Consider the following 21,670-nt stretch of genomic DNA (forward strand, 5'->3'; position numbering starts at 1 on the left):
TATGGCAAAACCATACACAGGAGAGAGGGCTGTTTTTTTATAGAGCAAAGGTGGGAGGCGGAATTGGGAAGGATGGCTATAATCAAAAAGTCCATTGGAGTAAACTGGGAGCTTCAACTGTAGTAGCTTTTCTTTAGTGAGTTGTGACAGCTTCTCATTGGCGGGGCTGTTGCAGCAAAGAGAAAATCTTCCTCTTGCTGGGGTAGCAAAGTATAGGTTCTTCCTGTTGGGAATGCAAGGTGCCTCTCTTGCAGTTGGGTGTGTAGTCCATTAGGAGTGGTAGGGCATAAGAGCTGGCCCTTCTGGCCTCCTGACTCCATCTTAAATACAGTTCCCTTTAGTCAGTTTCACAATGTAAATGGGGTTTTGCTTTCAACTGAGAGGAATACCTTACTGCTCAGAACAGGATTGAAATAGCTTTATGCCAATAGAGAATTTAGCTACCAATCAAGAAGTATTTATTGGGTGCTTATTTGGCTAGGTGCTGTGCAACTCAAAATAAATTGAAGACATGCTCTCTCTTCTCAACACATTTATTATTTAGCATCCTGAACAGTTAATAAACAAAACTGCATTTTAAATTTTTTTTTCAACGTTTATTTATTTTTGGGACAGAGAGAGACAGAGCATGAACGGGGGAGGGGCAGAGAGAGAGGGAGACACAGAATCGGAAACAGGCTCCAGGCTCCGAGCCATCAGCCCAGAGCCCGACGCGGGGCTCGAACTCACGGACCGCGAGATCGTGACCTGGCTGAAGTCGGACGCGTAACCGACTGCGCCACCCAGGCGCCCCACAAAACTGCATTTTATATCAAACCTGTATAGTGCTAAAAGGTGTGCATATTGTGTGATATAATTTTTAGGGTAATATTTATTAAGGTCTTATTGTGTGCCAGCCACCATTCAATATACTCTTTTCATTCATCCAAACTGGCTAGTGAGGGAATGGGGAGTCAGAAGGCCCCCAAAAGAATCTCCTGCCAGGTGGGTGGAAAAGGGGAACGCAGGTCAGCAACACAGGACAAAGAATGCTGTGACAAAAATAGGTACAGTCTGCCTTATGAGCACGCAGGGAGCCAGAGTCCTGGGGTGCAGCTCCCCTCCCCAAGGTTGGCCTTCACCAGGGAGGGGCTCATGCTTTGGACCCTCCTTTCACATCCCAGGGTTCTTGTCCCAGTGCTTCTGGACCTGAATACTTGACAGGTATACTTACTGTCCTCTCCCAGGCTCTGAGGAACTTTCTGGAAGTAATGTATGTCTTTAAGGAGTTGGCTAGTGATGAAACCAACAGCTGACCAGAGAGAGATGCTAGCTGGTCACTGATCAGGTCGGCAACACAGGGAATGGAGGTCCTTTTGGGGCTGCCTGTCACACCCTGGGGGTCACTTCCCCAACTGGGTTTGTGCCACAGTTTCTTCATCTGTCAATAAGTACCTTTTCAGTATGAAATCAAACACGTCATCAAAACCTTCGCAGAGTACCGAGCACAAAGCAGTTTTCAACCTCACAGCCAGCCCATATAAATGGTGGCCAACTTCCCAAATTTGCCCGCCTCTGATTGCAGCCACTTCAGGTGTGAATTTCGGTCCCGGGTGACGTTCGCCAGTCGCTAGCCAAGGAAGGCGAAGCGAGCGCCTCGTCCAGCGGGCATGGGGGACACTAGGGAAGCAAACAACCTCTAGGCGTCGCGACCTTACCCCACCTCCACCCCAGCCCCGGGAACCCTCTGCCCAGTCCGCCTCGGGACACGGAAATCCGCGCGCACCGGCCAGACGCCAGCTGCCGGACCCAGCCGAACCCACGCAACGCCCGCCGCGCGCCTGCGCCTTGGGCTCTCCGAGGCCGCGCTCGCACACGCCCCTACGGCGCACGCGCCGGCGCCCCGCCCCTCTGCCCAGTCCCGCCTCGCGGCCCGGAAGTGCGCGCGCACCGGCGAGATGGTGGCGGCGGGCGTCCCGCTGGGGGTCCTGCTCCGCCTCTGCCGCGTGCTGTTGTTCCTCTCCCAGTTCTACATCTTGTCGGGCGGGGGTGAGTTAAAGGGCGGGGTCCACGCGGGGTCCGGCTGAATGGTACCCCGGGAGCGGCGGGAGGTGTCCGCGCTAGGCCCGTGGGCGGAGGGCGAAGGGCGGAGGCTGATCGCTGTAGCTCCGTCTGGCGGGTCCTGGCCGCCCACTCCGCTCCGGGACCCCGGAGGCGCCGAGCTGGGCCAGGGAGCCCTCGAGCAGGAGACAGAGGGCTCGGGTGTTGGCCGGGGAAGCGGACCTGGAGCCCGACACCAACGCTTTGTTCCCTAGTTGCCTATTGATCTAAATAGGTGTCGACCCTATTTGGCGTTTCTTTGTTTAGTTTTCTGGGTCGTCAAGCTGTGAGTTTTTCTGAGCAGTTACGGGCCTGGTGTGGACCTTGCGTCTTAAGCACACAAACCAAGGTTTTCATATCCCAGGATAACATGTTTCTCTAATTGTAGGATCCTTAAATTTAGAGCAGTCGCAGCCGCTGGCTCAGTCAATAAAGGATCCGGGCCCAACACGTACTTTCACAGTAGTTCCCAGGGCAGCAGGTACTAGATATTTTCTATTCTAGTAAATGTGTGTATTTATATCTAGTGGTTTATTTCTTCCTCTTTTTAAGATAAAAATCACTTTCCATTTTTTTGAACTTTTTATTGTATTTTAGGTTATGTGAACTAAAGACAGCTACCCAAATGTATTCTGTTGACTGTCTTGATATTGCAATTCCTTTTGACATTCCAGCCACATCTCTTTTTCCAGTTCCACATTCCTCATTTCTATCTCTATTATTTTGCCACCTCGTTCATCAAGATCACCTTCAACCAATGCTTCTCTCCCTTCAGAAAATTTCTTTTTCTTCTTATACCCGGTTCCTGATGTTGGACATTAAAGGTTCCTCCCAAGGATGTGTGAAATGGAAGGATCAGAGGGACTAAGACTTGGAGTCTCAGTCTGCTTGGTTGAACTACTGGAGTTTGAGCAAATTATTTACCCTTCAGGATTCACTTTCCTCATCTTTAGGGTGGTGAGGTTAGCCTGGCCCTCTAAAGTCTTTTTGGCTTTGTGATTTCTAAGTTTCCAATTCCCAGCCCCAAAAATAATCGAATAAAAGAAAAGAAAAATGATATTTGTAGAATTGCCCACATAATTCAGTGACTTTAAGTAGGACCAGTTTTAAATGAGTATTAGTGTGTTTTGCTTAACAGAACCTTTGTCTCTATAGGTCATCCCTTTACAGTTCCATTATTTCAATGAATTGAAACTGGCAGAGGTGTTTTACTGATTCTTATTTGGATGTAAAGATCACGACAAGACAGCAGCATTCTTGAATCTAAAATTATAGAGCACAAAATTTTTTTTATTCTTTTGGATGTTTTTGAAAGCCTCTCTTCCTCCCCAAGAATACTTGCAATTTGATCCTCTCTTAATTGATAAATATATTTTACTCCCAGCAAGGTTGGCTGGGGGAAAAATTGCAACCCAGTGAACCAGTTACTAATATAGAGGGCTATGTTCAACTTTGTAATCTGAAACTTAAATTTCCGTATTACCTGCAAATTATGGCTTATTGAAGTACCAGTGTGGAATAACGACGGAGAACATTTTCCAAAGTTGGTACCGTTATTGTACTGATTGATTCGCTTAAAGGGTCAGTGGTGTAATTACCAAATTCGTGAATTCAGGTGAAAAGAATATTGGATTAGAAACGGGTTTGGGTTGTGGTTCCAATTTTGTCACTCCCTCTGTGATCTTGAACAAACTTTGCCATTGCTAAACTTTTAATTGTTCATCTTGTTAGAGTAGATTTTTCTAAGGCCCTAACTTACACCTAACTTTGTGTATACATTATATGTTCATAAGCACCTTTGCTTTTCATGCCCATTTGTGGGGGCAGTAATTAAATCCTTTTTACTTAGCTGTTGAACTGTTGTTGCATCAGTTCACACAGCTTGGTGGCAGAACCTTGCTTGAATTGCAGGTGTCTCCGACTCCCAACTCCGTGCATTTTCCATTCCAGCCCAGTAGTTCATTGCTAGCACCTGTGTCCCTTAACCTTAGGAAACTGTATTCTCCTGGGATTCTGATCAATATTATATGAAAATGAGCTTCTCTCTTACTTTTCACAGAAAGTACTGATATCCCACCTTATGTGATGAAGTGTCCAAGTAATGGTTTGTGTAGCAGACTTCCTGCAGACTGTGTAGAATGCAGGACAAATTACTCCTGTGTCTATGGGAAGCCTGTCACTTTTGACTGCACAGTCAAACCTTCCGTTACCTGTGTTGTAAGTACTGCAACTTAATTCTTTTAAATGAACTCATTGTAAACCTCAAGTTATAAGTACAGTGTAGACGTGACTGTAGGGGAAATCCTGAAAGAAGGTGCTCTGCATTCTACAAGTAATATTTTAGGAACAAAGACAACTTGATCAGAAGACTGAATCTTTCATTGCCACGGAAGGTTTGGTTGCCAGGGTTCAGATGGCAATTAAAAACAAATTTTTTTAAATATTTATTTATTTATTTTTGACAGAAACCAAACATGAGTGGGGGAGGGGCAGAGAGAGAGAGGGAGACACAGAATCCGAAGCAGGCGCCAGGCTCCAAGCTGTCAGCACAGAGCCCGATGTGGGGCTCAAACTCACGAACCGCGAGATCATGACCTGAACTGAAGTCGGATGCTTAACCGACTGAGCCACCCAGGCGCCCCCAGATGGGAATTTTTTGACAGATTAAATTGGAGCAGTTATCAGACTTCTTAGAGAAAGCCAGAAATAGAAAAGGCCTATTAGAAATGACCCTGTTACAGTCATCACACCTATATCCTGTCTCCTGACATTTTGACAGAGAGAGGAAGGAGCCTAGAAAGGCTCTACTAGTTGGTGTTCCATAGAGTTCTCTAGGGGTACCTGCTTCTGAGCTACCTGACTTCGGCTGCTGTTACAATCATTCCTGGAGACAGCCCCAGACCCGCTGAATGTGAGTAGGTTAGGGAGACTCTGGTGTCTGCAGTTTTAACAACTGGATCAGGTAAATTATTGCACACTCCCTTGTTTGGGGCGACAGTCCTCGCGTCTGGGTGAGATGAAGAGTAAAAACGAATAATGAAGTAGTGTTTTACTCTTGACCCTGCCGTAACTCGCTGCAGTATTTATTAATCTGTTTCTTGTTAAATAAGATGAATGAGCGGATGGGCCCAGAACAGCTTTTTCTAACATGTGTCCATGGAACCCTGTTTTTGGGAACTTGTTGAGAAGGAAGGAACGGATTCCATACTATGTCCTCTTTTGCAGATCTCTTTTGACCTGGCAGTTCTAGCATTTTTGTCGCTTGAGCAGGGTTCCTTCCCACTCCATTGTTTGGAACTTAATCTGTGGAGGGCTAGATTGGAAAGTTCCTTCCACCCCTAGACTCTTTCTGTAATTTTCCTGATGAAGTCTAGTATCAGAAAGGGAGTGTGGAAGGCTTCACTTCATAGGGGAAATGAGATTTTATGCTGTCGTTGTCTGAATTTGTTTTTTTATAAACATGTTACCATTTTGTATACTGTGTCAGCACACTTGAAAATTGAGTCAGATAGTCTTGATGACTGCCCTTGAATTATTAGTCTTTGTTACTGTGTCTTAAATACAGTGTGGCTAAACTTCTTTATTTGAAGGCTTTAAAGATTTTTATCTCCACCGGACACTAATGTAACATTGTGTGACAACTCTAATCAAATATAAAAAGTACAAAAAAATTTATGTCTCATGGGTCTGACAGATAGTAGCTACTTACTGAAAAATGGAAAGACTCTGAAGAAGGGGAACTTGTCCAGAATTAGCCTCCTTTGTTGTTTGCCTCAGCTGCTTTGACTTTCATCTCCGAAAACTGGTTACAGAGTAAGACATACTTCTCAATTTCTTTCTTCTTTAGATGTTCCAAAAACAAACGGTTTCATTTAGTAGAAAATGGCAGCAGATAACAAAAAATAACAAAGGTAGAGAAATTATAAAGCTTAGGGAAGTTTCGGAACTCCTTGGTCATGGTGCCTGGTACAGCCCTCACCAGGGCTGGGTGGGATTTTTTTTCTCTTCTTCTCCAGGTGAATTCACATCACCTGCCTCCTCTATTAGCCAATAATAGTGAGTCCTACAAAATTGCAGCTGCCTGGTTGTCAGGTGTAGAATTTGAAGTCTGCTGCCAAAGGAGTTTATTAGGTCTGTTCTGAAAACTAGAGAGCGGTAAAATACACGAATTGACTACCTGGACACATGAGTCTTAGGACTGCTGTCACCAGGCTGTCCACAACAAGTCATGTGTTTTTAACTTGTTTGTTAATGAAGATCTGTAGGGTCCCTTCTTGGTAACTGAGTTACTGTTTCAGAAAGAAATAATCCACGACCTTCACCTGCAGATCCTTGTTTTCTCTCACTGGCATATGCGTGCACTCAGGTGCCTCCTGCCCCCTCTTATTTTGAACTTAATGGAAAAAAAATTAACTCTTCTAGTCCTTCTCCATGCATACTGACTAGGGACTCCCAGGCTGAGGGAATCTCATCTGGATTCTTTTATAGAAATGAATGTAAAAATCCAGCAACTCCTGCCAACCCCTCCTGTTCCAGTTGTAATGGCAACCGTCAAGCCAGTTGAGGTCAGCTGGAAATGTGCTTGTCAGAAATGTAGTTTTGTATCACTTGGGGAAGCAATCAGTCTGCCAGTGTATGTGAAGCAGTATAATTCCTTCTGATGGGTTCTGGATTCTTAGTAATGACAGCTGTTTCACAGAGGGAAAGGTAACAGATAACTTTTCCTATAGATCAGCCTTTGAAGGGGTCCGTTCTTTCCTGAGGAGCAGGCGGGTGCAGTCGGTGCTGGGATGCCTGGGTCACTGTGTGGAAAAAAGTGGAATCCCTATTTTGTTAAAAATAAACTTCAGAAAGATCAGGGATTTAAGGTGATGAAAGGAAACCACGAGGTAGCAGAGAAAGCTTGAGATTGTTTTGTTAATCATCTCAAAAGGAATAGTTTCCTAAGTATGAAGTAAAATTTAGGAGCCGTAAAAGAACAAATTGATACATTCGACTACTAAAAATGACCTAAAAAAGCATAAAGGCAAAAGATCAATGACAAACTAAGTAAAAAAACCATTTCTAACATGGGTGACAAATAATGCATTAAACATTTCCAGGGATGCCTGGATGGCTCAAGTTGGTTAAGCTTCTGACTCTTGATTTCAGTTTAGGTCGTGATCTCAGTTTCTTGAGTTCAAGCCCTGCATCAGGGCTCAGTGCTGACAGTGTGGAGCCTGCTTGGAATCCTCTCTCCTCTCTCTCTCTGCTCCTCCCCTACATGCTCTCTCTCTCAAAATAAACATAAAAGAAAAAAAAAAAGATTTCCTAAAAGCAAATGAGAAAGAGATGACAGTCCTATAGAAAAATGGTATTAGGACATAAGTAGATGGTTCATAGGAAAGGAAAGGCAAATGGGCTTTCAACACACGAAAAAAACTATTTAATTTTCCTTGTAATTAAAGCAATAAAAATGCATGTGTTTTTAAACTTACCAGGTTGGCAAGAAAGTAATAAATCTTAGCAACAGTGTGAGTTCGTGAGGATGCCAGGGACACTCCTATCTTGTTAGTGGGTAGGCAGATGGCCAGCCTCTTATGTAGGCACTTGTCATATGTATGAAACGTACAGATATATAGAACTTGTGACCGCAGTTCCCTATCTAGAAATTTATCTTACAGATACTGTATGTGGTTACAAATAAATATGCCTGAGGATGTTCTTAGCTGCATTGTTCACCTAGACGGAAGATTTAAAACAAGCTAAATGTCCAAGAGAGAACTGTTTATGACTCACTATGAAATGAAATAAATAGCAGCTGCTAAAAAGAATGAAGCAGATCTTGAGCTATTTACTGATAGCTACAGAATTAAGTGAAAAGTAAATATCAGTGGAAACTTAAATTTAAAAAATAAAGAAATATATGTGACATAAACATGCTCATGCGTAGAATAGATTCCCTGGAAGGCCAGAGGCTAAGCAGCACTTGCTGCTGGAGAGGGCAGTGGCTGCTGATGGCTGGGCTGGACCAGCTTCCTCCTCGCTCCTGTCCTGTCTGGGAGTTTGTGCCACATACATGTATTGCCTAGTTGTTGGGGTTTTTTTTAATTCTTTTTTTAATCTTTATTTATTTTTGAGAGAGAGAGAGAGAGACAAGAGTGCAAGCGGGGGAAGAACAGAGAGAGACAGAGACACAGAATCTGAAGCAGGCTCCAGGCTCTGAGCTATCAGCACAAAGGCCAACGCGGGGCTCAAACTCACGAACTGTGAGATCATGACCTGAGCTGAAGTCAGACGCCTAACCAACTGAGCCACCCAAACGCCCCCATGTGTTGCCTAGTTTTTAAAAAACAATTGATAAAGGGGCACCTGGGTGGCTCAGTTAGTTAGGCGTCTGACTTTGGTTCAGGTCATGGTCTCAGAGTTCGAGAATTCGAGCCCCGCATCAGGCTCTGTGCTGACAGTCCAGAGCCTAGAGCCTGCTTTGGATTCTGTGGGCTCCCTCTCTCTCTGCCCCTCCCCTGCTCACTCTCTGTCAAAAATAGTATTAAAAATAAATAAATATAAATAACAGTTGATAAGCATGTGTTATCACTGTATCACTAGATACATAAAACAATATTGTCTAAGTCAAGTGGTGCCTTACCAGTTTTGGATGCTATTCACAAAAGCAGTTTTGCGTTGATGAAAAAAATTAATAAATTGATACCTCCAGAGGTGATTGACCATTTAAAAATGATTTTGGAAATTATATATTGCAGTGTAATGTCAAGTGGGGGGAAAAGGATACAAAATGATTTCAGTATAATTGCACTTACATAAATCTATATTACCAGAAGAAATAAGGAAGGATTAAAAGTGGTTCACTCTGGGGAGGTTACAGGTTTTTTCTTGTAAGTTCCAAATGTGCAACACACATAGTGCATGTCCTACTCTTACAAGCAGAAAACAAAATAATGATTTTTTTAAAATCAAAGTGAAAAACCCTCTGGTCTTAAAAGCTTAGCACCAACAGTGAACCTTTGTTGAGTGTGGTTCTGAGTTGAGTGCTTACCCAGTAGAGATGTGAGCAGTGGTAACAGCCCTGTGGTACTGGGCCATAGTGGAGATTTGAGACTTGATTTGAGACTCGGTAGCCAATCTGTGTTGTACTCCTGGGAGCATCGGACTGGAGTTGGGGAACATGGGTTCTACACATCTACACAGATGTACTCATCCATCCTTCCAGCTCTCTGTGACTCTGGCTTGATAAAATACACCCCCCCTTTTTGTTGTATTACAAAAGTACACATGCTCATTATGAAAAATTATACAAGTGAAAGTGGTAAAATAATCTTACCATCCTGGAATGACTGTTGTTATTTTGATGTAACTTTATGTAGATTTTTTTCCCTTAGGTATATATTTTGGGGTGTGTATTTTCATGACTATAGGATCATACCATATACATTTGTTTTGCACACATATTGGTTTGTACCTGTTTTTCTGCACTTTCTACCAGGAGGAGAAGTCTTTTAGAAGCTTTGTGCCTTGTATTTTTATTGGCATATTAACTGCTATATGATGATTGATTCATTCTACGTCCTTGGGCATCTAGGATCAAGACTTCAAATCCCAAAAGAACTTCGTCATCAACATGACTTGCAGGTTTTGCTGGCAGCTTCCAGAAACCGATTATGAGTGTTCCAACTCCACCAGCTGCATGACCGTGTCCTGTCCTCGGCAACGCTACACTGCCAACTGCACGGTGCGGGACCACATTCACTGCTTGGGTAAGTGGGGTTCAGCGAAGTTCGTGAGCAGAAAACTTTCCTTTAAGCTTGCATGTGGAACTTTAATTAGCAATTAGACAATTCAGTTGTCTAATCAGAAACATTTATTAGTTACGCCAAGCCTCACTAATAAACTCAGTGGCGACAGACGGTAGCTACGCTTGTGGTGAGAACAGCTTAACAGATCGTTGTTGAATTACTGATACAGCATCGTATGTCAACTGAGAAATCGTATGTCAATGAACTAAAAAAAAACCTAGAAAACTTGTAATTCTCTTATCTTTTAAAATGTAATATTTCAGCAAACAAGAAAAAAATGTGTAAGGTATAAAGCCTGATGTATAGTAATAGCATTTCACCCAAATTAACAACTAAAACAGTCTGATGCCACTGAAACTACCTGAGTGCTTTTCCTGTACCCAGTGCCCTACCTTCTTTCAAGAGGTGACTGCCCTGGTGAATTTTCTTTTCATCATCATCCCACTTCCTTTGCTTTACATTTTGTATAGTTCTGTCACTTGTATATAACAAAATATAGTATGATATATTATTCAATGATGCATGTTTTAGACTTTTGTAAAATAATAGTCTGTTTATGATCTTCTTGTACTTTCTTTTTTCCTCTCAGCATCATGTCTCTAAGATTCATCCATGTGTCTTATCTATTTATTTTCTTCTGTATAATATCCACTGTGAAATTGTATCATAGTTTATCCATTCTCCTGTGTATTTGGATTATTTACAGTTTTTTGCTCTCACAGATTGTGGTGCTTTTAAAGTGTTTGTACGTATCCTCTCCTGGTTGCAGGTGTGCATGAGTTTGTGTAGCATATACTCTCTAGCATGTACTGTTTTCCAAAATGGTTTTAACAATTTACATTCCCACTATTGGTACATAACTGTTCCTTTTTTTTTTTTTTAAGTTTATGTATTTATTTTGAGAGAGAGGGCAAAGGAGGGGCAGAGAGAGAGGGAGAGAGAATCCCAAGCAGAGTCTGTGCTGTCAGCGCAGAGCCTGACAGGGGCTCAGCTTGAACCCATGAACCTTGAGATCATGACCTGAGCCGAAATCAAGACTCAAATGCTTAACCCACTGAGCCAGCCAGATGCCCTGGTACATAACTATTCTTAATCGACATGTTCTCCAGTACTTACTGTTCATAAGTTTTGTCTTTTTCTTAAAAATTTCTGGAAATTCTTTTATATTTTGGATAATAACCTTTTGGTGTTCCTAAAATCCTTTCCCAGATTTTTAGTTTTTCCACTTTGTGTGTGTGTGTGTGTGTGTCTTTTGAATAGAACTTGACTTGACTTTTTTTTTTAGAACTTGAAAATTTTAGTTAGTTGAAGTTATTAGCCTTTCATAGTTAGTCCTTTTTTTTCCTATATTTTCTTCTGAAAGTTGGAAGTTTGGCCTTTCACATATAGGTCTGTAATCCACCTGGAACTGGTGTTGGGAATGTGGTGTGAAGTAGATGCTGGTTTACTTTTCTCCCCATGTGGATAGCCAGTTGTCTCCCGAGTGTCTAGGCCAGTCTGCGTGTGCCCTGTCTCCCACAGGAAGAGTGTGTGTGTGTGTGTGTGTGTGTGTGTGTGTGTGTGTGTGTCGGGGAGGGGGCGGGGACACTGGGCTCTCTCCTTTTCCCATTGCTTGATTTGTCTGTTTCAGTACCACACTGTCTGACCCTAAACTTCGCTGAAGCCTTGATAGCTGGTAGGGCGTTTCACATACTTCAAACTGTAATCCTTCCTTCTCTGATTAAATATTAAATGTATGCTTAGAGATGGTAAGGACTTTCTTTCTACCATTGACCGTAGCAAACTTTAATTACCATAAAGAGTTGATTTTTAGGTTTCACATTACAAGGCCATTAGTCTCTGTGTAAGAGTATTTGTTTACCCATGTTTCTAATGTAGAGTATTTTCCCTTTTTTTAAGGTAACCGTACTTTTCCAAAAATGCTATACTGCAACTGGACTGGAGGTTATAAGTGGTCTACTGCTCTGGCTCTGAGGTAAGTGTGGCTACTGGTAAGTTGAGGGTGCCATTTGGGTTCCATTGGGATCAGTGGAATCTTCCATACATTGAACTCAGCCGAGTTCCTCCTTCACTCAGATTCTTTCACATTTGTTGGCTAGGCCTAGGAAATGAAGCTGCATGGGGTTAGTGAGATGATCAGACCAGTCCCTTTATGGAATTTAATGGCAGGATGTTAGCCTTTCTCCCAGGATGCCTGCATACTTTTTGAGATGACTTACCGAATCATTATTATGGATTATTAGAACCAGTCATGGTTTCCCCATCCTGAATGTATTGTGATTCAGCAAAAATGCTATATGCTATTTCGGATGGATAGGTTTATGATTCATAGCGTTAATTTTTAGTAATTTCCTCCTTTATTATAAAAACTGATACCTACCCAGTACTCGGTTTTTAGTAAAACTGGAAAAATTGAAAATGACCAAATAAAACACTAAAAATCACCTATAATTCCACCATCCAGAGATAAGCATGGACTTACAATTTTAACATTAAAATGTGCTTGAATTTGTTAAACTTTTCAACAGCTTTGGGGGAAAAAAATTGTACCAATTCTTTCCCTCAGTGGGAAGGCAGGTGGGATGCTGGTTAAACAATTCACTAATTAAAAGTCGAGGCACCTACAGTTGAAGGTTTAGCATTAAAGCTTGAGACCCTGTGGCCTGTGTGATGTGGGCTAGGTTTCTGACCCTCATCACTGTTGACTTTCGGGCCACATAATTCTTTGTTGTGGCACCGTCCTGTGCACAGTAGGATGGTTAGCATCTCTGAACTCCACCTACTAGATGCCAGTAGCACTCCTGTGTCTCTAGATACTGCTAAGTTGCCCCTTAGCAAAGCCCCTTGCTTTGTGAGAACTACTGCTTTAGAGTTTGGGCTGAGGAGAGACCAGATCCTGCCTGGCAGGAAGTCACAGCTGGAAAGTAAAAGTCCAAAATAGAAAATTAGGTACAACAAAAACGAGATTTGTTAACTGGCCAGGGTCTTTGTCAGCAGTGGTTCAAATGAAAACTGACAACTGACTTTTTATTTAAGTAAATGTTTTATTTTGGAATGACTTCAGACTTCCAGAAAAGTTACAGTGATTGTTCCTGTCCCCCTCTCAACTGGTTGCCCCAAGATTGTTAACATCTTAAATTACCATGGTACATTTAACAGCTTGACTTTTAAAATGTAAGAATAGTTTTCTGCTCAGAGCTCAGCATCATTTCTTTCAGAATATTCCCTGAATGGGAGAATGTCCAGGGTTTACCTCAAAGTACTCCAATGCGGGGGGGTGGGGGGGGTTGGGGGGATGGGGGGGTTGGGGGGGTGGGAGTATGGGTGAAACGGGGTTGACCACATGCTGAGAATTGTTGGAGCTGGGTCCTGGGTACTGCTCTCTTCTCTTCTTACTCTTACATGGCTTGAAATTTTCCATGATGAAACATTTAAAAGAAGTACAACGAGAAGTTGTCTGAATAGCATTAGATCTTAGAATTTGGAGGAATCTTAAAGTCACTTATTCTCGACACTCATTGCTTGGAGATGAGTGACAGAGCTCAGGCGACTTGATCTGGGACAGTCAGGAGGCGTTGGGCTGCTTCATGACGACACCACCTCCTGACTCTGTCCGTGTACTTCCTGTTGGACTGGCTCCCTGCTTTGTTCTGGATATGCCATTTTCTAGATGAAAAAGCAATGAGACAGATTACTTTTCTTCAGAAGATGAACTTCAGATTCAGTATAGCTAAAAATTTTTTTACTTTTTGGCTTTTTTAAAAATTCTTTTAATGTTTATTATTTTGAGAGAGAGTGCACATGCACCCGCGAGCAGGGAGGGGCAGAGAGAGAGGGAGATACAGAATCCAAAGCAGGCTTCAGGCTCTGAGCTGTCAGCATAGAGCCCAACGTGGGGCTCGAACTCCTGGACCACGAGATCATGACCTTAGTGAGCTGCTGTCAGATGTTTAACCGATTGAGCCACCCAGGCGCCCCTACTTTTGACATTAAAACAGTCTTCTGGCCCACGATTATTTGACGTTGTATGTTTGTGTTCTCATCAGGGGTTGTGATCATTTGAGGCCCTTTTACAAGTGCGACTCTGTGCCATTTTTGAGCTACCCTGGGGGGTATGGCTGATGGACCCCCTTCCTGTTTGCTGTTGCAGCATCACCCTCGGGGGGTTTGGCGCTGACCGTTTCTACCTGGGTCAGTGGCGGGAAGGCCTTGGCAAGCTCTTCAGCTTCGGCGGCCTGGGGATATGGACGCTGATAGACGTCTTGCTGATTGGCGTTGGCTACGTGGGACCAGCAGATGGCTCCTTGTACATTTAGCTGCGGCTCCGAGCTTCAGAGGAGCAGTGCTTCCCAGTCTCTTTGCCTGTAGGAGTTGATGTGCTGTGAGTAATGTATTTGTATGTTTTTAATGTACAGCATCTGTACTTTGCCTGCCTTGATAAAGGTAAAATAATAAAAAAAAAAAAAACACCGTACCATGTTTATCTGGAATTTGTTTTTACTTGCCTGAAATCTGTTTTTTTCTATGAAAAAATTTAAACTGACTTAAACTAGAACAAATGCAGTGATTGAGAATCTACTGAATTTCTATGACTTTAGTTTCAGATTGTTTAAGTCCATACATCCTTGGATCTCCTTGAAAAGCTTTTTCAGCTGTGATTGCACAAAGTGGAACGTGTTTTTGTTCTTTAGCTAATAAAGTTGTCTAACCTAAACTTCACCTATAAGTTTTGCAGTGTCTATCTATGTAGTTTGGTTCTTTATATACAGATGCTTGAAGTAAACCACAGAACTCTTACGTGTAGTTGCTGTGGTTTGAATTTTGTTAGTCACGTATTTGCAAGAGCACCAAAAAATTAAAATAATTACAAGTTACTTTAAGAAGCATGTAGAACTGTTTTCTGTATTAAGATACAATCTTAAGTAATCATAACAACTGTTGTTGAGGTAAAATACTTATTTTCCAGAGCCTTACTCCATTTCAACAGATATATTCATAATTGGCTGGTTTATTGACACAGTGGAAGTGTTAAAAAGTGTTTTCGAGTCTTTATAAATCTGTTTGTAGACCCTTTAGTGGAAAGAAAAAGTTATTGCAAATGCATTTTATTCAAGGTTTCCTTTGAAACATTAAAAAATTCTTAGCATTTTTTCCTTTCAAACTTGAGTATCTGAGTATTACTTTTTAAACATTTATGTTAATAGCTAGAAGATAACCAGCCTATCTGATCTAGAAGCTATAAAATATTTTTCAGAATGTCTCCATAAATCTCATGAGGAAAAAAAAAAAACATTTTCTTCACAAGATTATTAATTATAGTTTACCTATAAAATACAGGGGTATTGAATCACTTTGGTGTGATAACCTGCCAGTTAAGAATGGGCTTCTTTGGAAGCTCAGAATCTTCAGCCAAGGTGGGTTTTTTGTTTTTGTTTTTGTTTTTGAAAAGTAGCGGTTCCATCTGTGGTCACTAGGTGGCGCATTTCCATTATGTTTCCAAAAACAGCAGATGTTAACTTCTTTCCTAGGACCACAGAGCTTGGTGCAGTGCTTCCAGATGGAATTAGCGCAGTTTGCATGGACCTTTCTTTTCTGGGGAAACCCACTTTCTTATCTGTCATGGATATATGAGACTCTTGGTTGAGCCAGTATTTCTTTAGTAGAGGTTCTGTCCCTATAAGGAAACAGCCCCTTTGCTAACTATTAAAAATTTCCCCTGGGGCACCCGGGTGGCCCAGTTAAGTGTGGACTCTTGATTTCGGCTCAAGTTATGATCTCACAGTTCATGAGTTCAAGCCCCAAGTTGGGCTGTGCGCTGACACTACAAAGCCTACTTGGGATCCTCTCTCTCCCTCTCTCTCTGCCCCTTCCCCACTCACTCTCTGTCTCTCCCTCCCTCCCCTCCCTCCCTCCCTCTCTTCCTCCCTCCCTCTCAAAAAATAGATAAACTTAAAAAAGAAAAGAGGGACTAATATATTAGTCCTATTACAAAAAATTCCCCGAGTCTCCTCCAGAGTAGCTCTATGCAGAAGAGACTCTCTGGCATTTCCCTGTTGAGCGACCACACGAGGAGCCAGGGAACTACCAGGAGTGGCTGGCTGTGCACCGTGCTCATGGAGAAAGTAGGCAGCAGCTGCTTTGACAGTTGACCATCTTTATGGCTTTGGGGCCTGAGTTAAATTATGAAGTTCCAGTGTCTGAAAGATGAAAACTGAAAGCTGCAGAATCCACGAAAGGAGACATACAAATGAAATTGTTCTAAAGTCCTAAGAAACCTTGACAAGAGGATACTTTGGGACCTAAAAAATATAAGTAAATCTGGGATGCCTCCTACCCAGGATTTGGTGGAGCCGAGGGCCTCTGAGATATACAACTAGCAGGAAAATGAGATTTCTAAATACAGTTTAAACAAATTTATGAATGATGAACTCATGTGGCCCATAAAAAACAAAAAAAAAACTAATAAAATTACTTTCAAAGGATACCACAGAGGGTGGGTGTGATCTCTAGAAAATTCCATGGGCCTCTGCTAGCAGCAAAAAGGTCATTTGGATCTGACCTTCAGGCTGTAGTCCTGTGTGCTATGAGCTCTGTCAAGGAACTATTAAGGAAGCTTTACATGGGTGGAGACCCTGTCAGTCCTCATCCTCTATTGAGGGTTCTCTGGAAATCTAGAATTTATCACTGCAGCATGCCATATGTCGCTACCTCGTCTTAAGAATCTCTCCCTTGCTTTGTCCGGGCTCTCCCACTCGCCTTAGTAATTCCTCCTGGGCAGGTGCTGTGTTATTTATTTCTATCTCCCCCATTGTCCTGAGCACAATGTCTTGCATGGTGGTTCATATATTTGCTGAGTTAATGCCATGGGTGTGTTAGAGGTATTGAAACACTTGAGGTGTTACAGGGACTGCAGTTGAGGTGGCTGCAGGGAGGTAATAATGCACAGAAATTGGCTTTTAGTAAATATTGGCTATAGCACCGTGTTCATCTGGTTTCTGCAAATTGCTGATGAACAGCTCTGGTTCATGGTGCTTATAAAAAGATTTTTTTAAGATCTTAATACTTGCAAGATTTTAAAATGTCTTCTCTTTGCCCCAAGTCTTTAATACTTTCTGCCAGAATCGCTTTTATTTTTGGCATATCATCAACTAAGGAATTTTCAAATGATTTCAATCCATCCCACAAGCAACGAGTGGAACACGAGCTGTATCTGATGCAGCTTTTCAAATATAACAATCAGGTGCTTAAAAATGAAGGGCAGATTCCTTCACTTCTGCTCTGAAGCTTCCTTTCTGACCATGCCATATTTGCTGGAAGTGTCACAGAACGTTAGGGGGTATGTGAGTTAATTTTATAACCTGGGTGAATTTGGTATAAATCCTTAGATTTCAAAAATTGAAATTGTTTTCTACAAACACAATTTTATGCAAAATAAGGATGTTTTGGTGGAGACACTTGGGCATAATTTACTAAGAGGCTCCACAATGGCAGGGCTCTGGTTCTGTGCAATAGCTCCACTTCGAGATCCCTGCTTGGCACACAGTAGGTGCACAGGGACTGTTTGTTCAAAAAGTGGATAATGGGGAATCTCCAGCAGTAAGCTTAAATACCTAAAAGTATTGCTACGACTGCATAAAGTGGTGGAGTGCAGCTGGGTTACAACACATCCCTTTCAAATGCCTGATGACACAAACACAATACAGTAAAAACCGGCACTTCCTTCCTGCAAAAAACAAACAACCCATCAGCAAACAAGGAAAAAGACCTAACCAAATGTCAAAAATGTCAAAAACTGGTAAGAGAAGAAAAAGTACATTGCTCAAGTGCCAGGCTACTCATGCAAATGGTCTTGGTGAGTCAGCAAAATTCAGGAACCCACTCACAAGAGGAACAGACTGATTGGGTGCAAGGGGAATATCCTTATCTTTCCCCGGTTACTGCGAGAGGGCAGTGGAAAGGATTTCTGGAAAGAGATGGAGGGGGGAACTTGTGAACAACCAGGACTGATTTTCTGCTGGATCTGAGGGTTCTGCACTGAACCAGAGAAAGGCTCCAAAGCCCACGATGACCTCCATGGGTCATGAAATGCACTAAGTAACTAGGGGAAGAAAAAACATTTAGCAAATCTCAATGAAGAGACCAGTTTAGCAAAGATAGTTTCAGCTGAGTTTTCCCTGCCTTACCTCTCGCTGTCACACCACAAAACATTGAATAGAACGCACAATACGACTTTCAAACCGCTCAGAGAGAAAAAATAAATAGGAACTTATTCACATGATCTCATGAAGTTGCCCACATTACACAGGAACACAAGAAATGACACACCGCTTCACACCCACTAGAAGGACTATAATAAAAAGGACAATAACGGGCATCAGTGGGTAGGTGGAGAAATTGGAACCCTCTTACATTGCTGATGGAAATATAAAATGATTGCAGCCACTTTTGAAAACAGTCTGGAAGTTCTTAAATTTTTTTTTTTTAATGTTTATTTACTTTTGAGAGAACGTGAGCAGGCGAGGGGCAGAGAGAGAGACAGGGAGGTACATAGACTGACATGGGGCTCAAACCCATGAACCGTGAGATCATGACCTGAGCCGAAGTCAGATGCTTAACCAACTGAGCCACCCAGGTACCCCTGGAAGTACCCCTTAAATTTTTAAAACAGAGTTACCACGTGATTCAGCAATTCTCCTAGGTATATACACAAGAAAAATGAAAATATGTGCACATACAAAAACTTGTTCCTAGCAGCATTATTCATAATAGTCAAAAAATGGAAACAACCCAAGTATCCATCACCTGAGAATAATGGCAGAAGTAAATGTGGTATATCCATACAATGGAATATTACTCAGTCTTAGAAAAGAGTGGGGTACTGATACATGTTTTAACATGGACGTACCTCAAAAACACTGTGCTAAAGTGAAAAAGAGCCAGTTATATTTAAGCTGGTAGACTTTATGATATATGAATTATATCTCAATATAAAAGCTATTTTATATAAATAAAATATAAAAAGCTATTTTTAAAAAACAAATGGCAATTTCCTGTAGTGTATATATAGACACGTTGTGGATATGAGTTTGCCTCCCGTAATCTTGTTTACTGCTTCACACAAAATTGCTTCTGACCAAGGAACTCATTTCACAGCAAAAAAATGTGGCAGCAAATGTGAGTTCAGGTCGAGAAGGGGAAAAAGGTAGTAACCAGTACTACATTTAGTAGCTAGACTGTAATTTTAGCCTCTAAATATAAAAAAATACATAGAATACAAGCAATACTCCCCGACTTTTTTCTAGTTTCCTAAGGTGGAAGTTTGGGCCATTGATTCAAGACATTTTTCTTTTCTTTTCTTTTCTTTTCTTTTCTTTTCTTTTCTTTTCTTTTCTTTTCTTTTCTTTTCTCTTTTCTTTTCTCTTTTCTTTTCTTTTCTTTTCTTTTTTTAAGTTTATTTATTTTGAGAGAGCAAGCAGGGTAGGGGCAGAGAAAATGGGAGAGAGAGAATCCCAAGCAGGCTCCACACTGCCAGCGTGGAGCCCCATGTGGGGCTTGAACTCATGAACCATGAGAGCATGACCTCAGATGAAATCAAGAGTCGGATTCTTAACCAACTGAGCCACCCAGGTGCCCCATTTCTCATTTCCTAATATAAGTATTTAATGTTGTAAATTCTACCCCCCCCCCAAACTTTGGGTATATCTCACTAATTCTGTTGTGTCCAATTAAAAGTATTTTGTAAGTCGTCATTTGGTTTCCCTCTTTGACCCAAGGGTTATTTTAAAATGTACTATTTAATTTCCAAATATATGAGAATTTTCAAGACACCATTTTTAAATTTCTAGTTGAATTTCATTGGGGTCAGGGAATAAAATTTGTATTAATTGTTTTAAATTCATTGGTTTGCTTTATGGCTCAAAATATCATCTGTCATGATAATGTTAAATACATACTTAAAAAGAATGTATTATTCTTCTCCAATTAATTGTTTTATTAATGTCAATTAGGTCAAGTTGGTTGATAGTACTTTTTTAGGATTTCTACATTCTTGCCAATATTCTACCTACTTACTTTATCAATTATTGACAGAGGAGTATTGTCATCTCCAACTATAATGGCGGATTTATGTATTTTTCTTTTTAGTTCTGTCAACTGTTACTCTCTTGTTAAGCATACACATTTAAGATTGTGATGACTTCTTTTTTTTTTCAGTTGTAAAATTTATATAACAAAATTTACCATTTTAAAAAATATTTATTTATTTTGAGAGAGAGGGAGACTGTGCACATGAGTGGCGGGTGGCAGAGAGAGGGTGACAGAGAATACCAAGCAGGATCCTCACTGCCAGCCCACAGCCTGATACAGGGCCCAAACCCAGGAACCGTGAGATCATGACCTGAGCTGAAATCAAGAGTTGGACGCTCAACCAACTGAGCAAACCGGGCACCCCATACCATTTTGACCTTCTTATGTGCTTAATTCAGTGGGATTAAGTACATTCATATTGTTGTAGAACCATCATTACCATCCATCTCCAGAAGTTTTTCATCTTCCCAAACTGAAACTCTGTACCCATTAAACAATTCCTTATTTCCCCTCCCCCAGTCCCTGGCAACCATCATTCTGCTTTCTGTCTATGAATTTGATGACTCTATGTACCTCTTATAAGTGGAACTGTACAATATTTGTTTTTTTGTGTGTCACTTAGCATAATATCTTTGAGGCTTACCCATATTGTAGCATGTGTCAGAATTATATTCCTTTGTAAATCTGAATAACATACCATTATTTGTATATACCACATTTTGTTTATTCATTCATCTGTTGATAGAAATTTGGGCTGCTTCTACATTTGGCTATTGTGAATAATGCTGTTATGAACATGGTTATACAAATATTCGTTTGAATCCCTGCTTTCAATTACTTTGGGTATATAACCAGAGTGGGTTGCTGAATCATGTGGTAATTCTATGTTTCAGTTTTTGAGAACCTGTGATATCTTCTCAATGGATTGACCCCTTTATTATCATGATGTGTCTCTGCTAATATTCCTTGTTCTGAAGTCTAGTTTGTCTGATATTAGTATAAACACCTCTCCTTTTATTTTATTAGTATTTGTTGGGTATATCTTTTTTCATCCTTTTACTTTTGTAACCTATGTTTGTATATTTTCTTTTAGACAGCATATATTTGGCTGTATAAATCCCCCAATTAAACACCTTAGACAATCTCTGCTGTTTAATTGGGGGGTTTTAGACCATTTACATTTAACATCACCAGTAATATGGTTGGATTTAACTCTGCCATCATGTTACTTGTTTTCTATTTGTTCCATTCTTTCCCCTCTTTTCCTGCTTGCTTTTAGATTTGTTGAATTTTTAAAAATGATTTTTAACCATTTTTCTTCATTTTTTCAGCCCCATACACTTTCTCCTCTTCTAAGACTCTAATGATGCAAATGTTAGATTTTATTTTATTGTCCCATAGGTTCCTGAGGCACTGTTCTTTTTAAACATTTCTTTAGTCTGTTTCCTCAGGTTGTTCATATTGGAAATTTCTATTGATCTGTTTTTGAGTTTACTGATTCTTTCCTCACTCATCTCAAATCTGCTATTGAGCCTGTCTAGTGAGGTTTTAGTTTAAATTATTGAAGTTTTAGTTCTATAATTTCCCTTTGGTTCTTTTTTTATCTTCAGTTTATTTGCTGAGATTTTGCATTTTTTTAATTTGTTTTCAGAGTATTCATAATTGAAGCATTTTTCTTATTGCTGCTTTAAAATCCCTGTCAGATAATTCCA

The 21,670-nt window shown here is 41.1% G+C and overlaps 1 protein-coding gene across 2 annotated transcripts; it reads left to right on the forward strand.

The window, feature by feature from the left end:
• Positions 1–1,910: 1,910 nt before the first annotated feature.
• On the forward strand, positions 1,911–14,346 carry TM2D3 (TM2 domain containing 3). 2 transcript variants are annotated; one of them, XM_047086731.1, is made up of 6 exons: positions 1,911–2,028; positions 2,468–2,560; positions 4,139–4,296; positions 9,659–9,833; positions 11,772–11,847; positions 14,023–14,346. In XM_047086731.1, exons 1-6 carry the CDS (start codon positions 1,938–1,940, stop codon positions 14,186–14,188), a joined length of 759 nt encoding a protein of 252 aa, XP_046942687.1. In that variant the 5' UTR covers positions 1,911–1,937; the 3' UTR covers positions 14,189–14,346. The 2 variants fall into 2 exon arrangements, with proteins under 2 accessions (XP_046942687.1, XP_046942688.1); XM_047086732.1 differs by lacking the exon at positions 2,468–2,560.
• The last annotated feature ends 7,324 nt before the right edge of the window (positions 14,347–21,670 follow it).

The sequence above is a fragment of the Lynx rufus genome, unplaced genomic scaffold (genome assembly GCF_022079265.1).
Source record: "Lynx rufus isolate CCGP_SWC_20201006 ecotype Redwood Valley unplaced genomic scaffold, mLynRuf1.p SCAF_21, whole genome shotgun sequence".
NCBI classification, from domain to species: domain Eukaryota; kingdom Metazoa; phylum Chordata; class Mammalia; order Carnivora; family Felidae; genus Lynx; species Lynx rufus.

Excerpts from the sequence above, each read along its gene's own strand:
- TM2D3 (XM_047086731.1), top strand. The coding sequence starts at position 1,938 with ATGGTGGCGGCGGGCGTCCCGCTGGGGGTCCTGCTCCGCCTCTGCCGC. Across the intron at positions 4,297-9,658 it reads AACCTTCCGTTACCTGTGTT|GATCAAGACTTCAAATCCCA; the intron begins GTAAGTACTGCA and ends TTGGGCATCTAG. Across the intron at positions 9,834-11,771 it reads GGACCACATTCACTGCTTGG|GTAACCGTACTTTTCCAAAA; the intron begins GTAAGTGGGGTT and ends CCTTTTTTTAAG.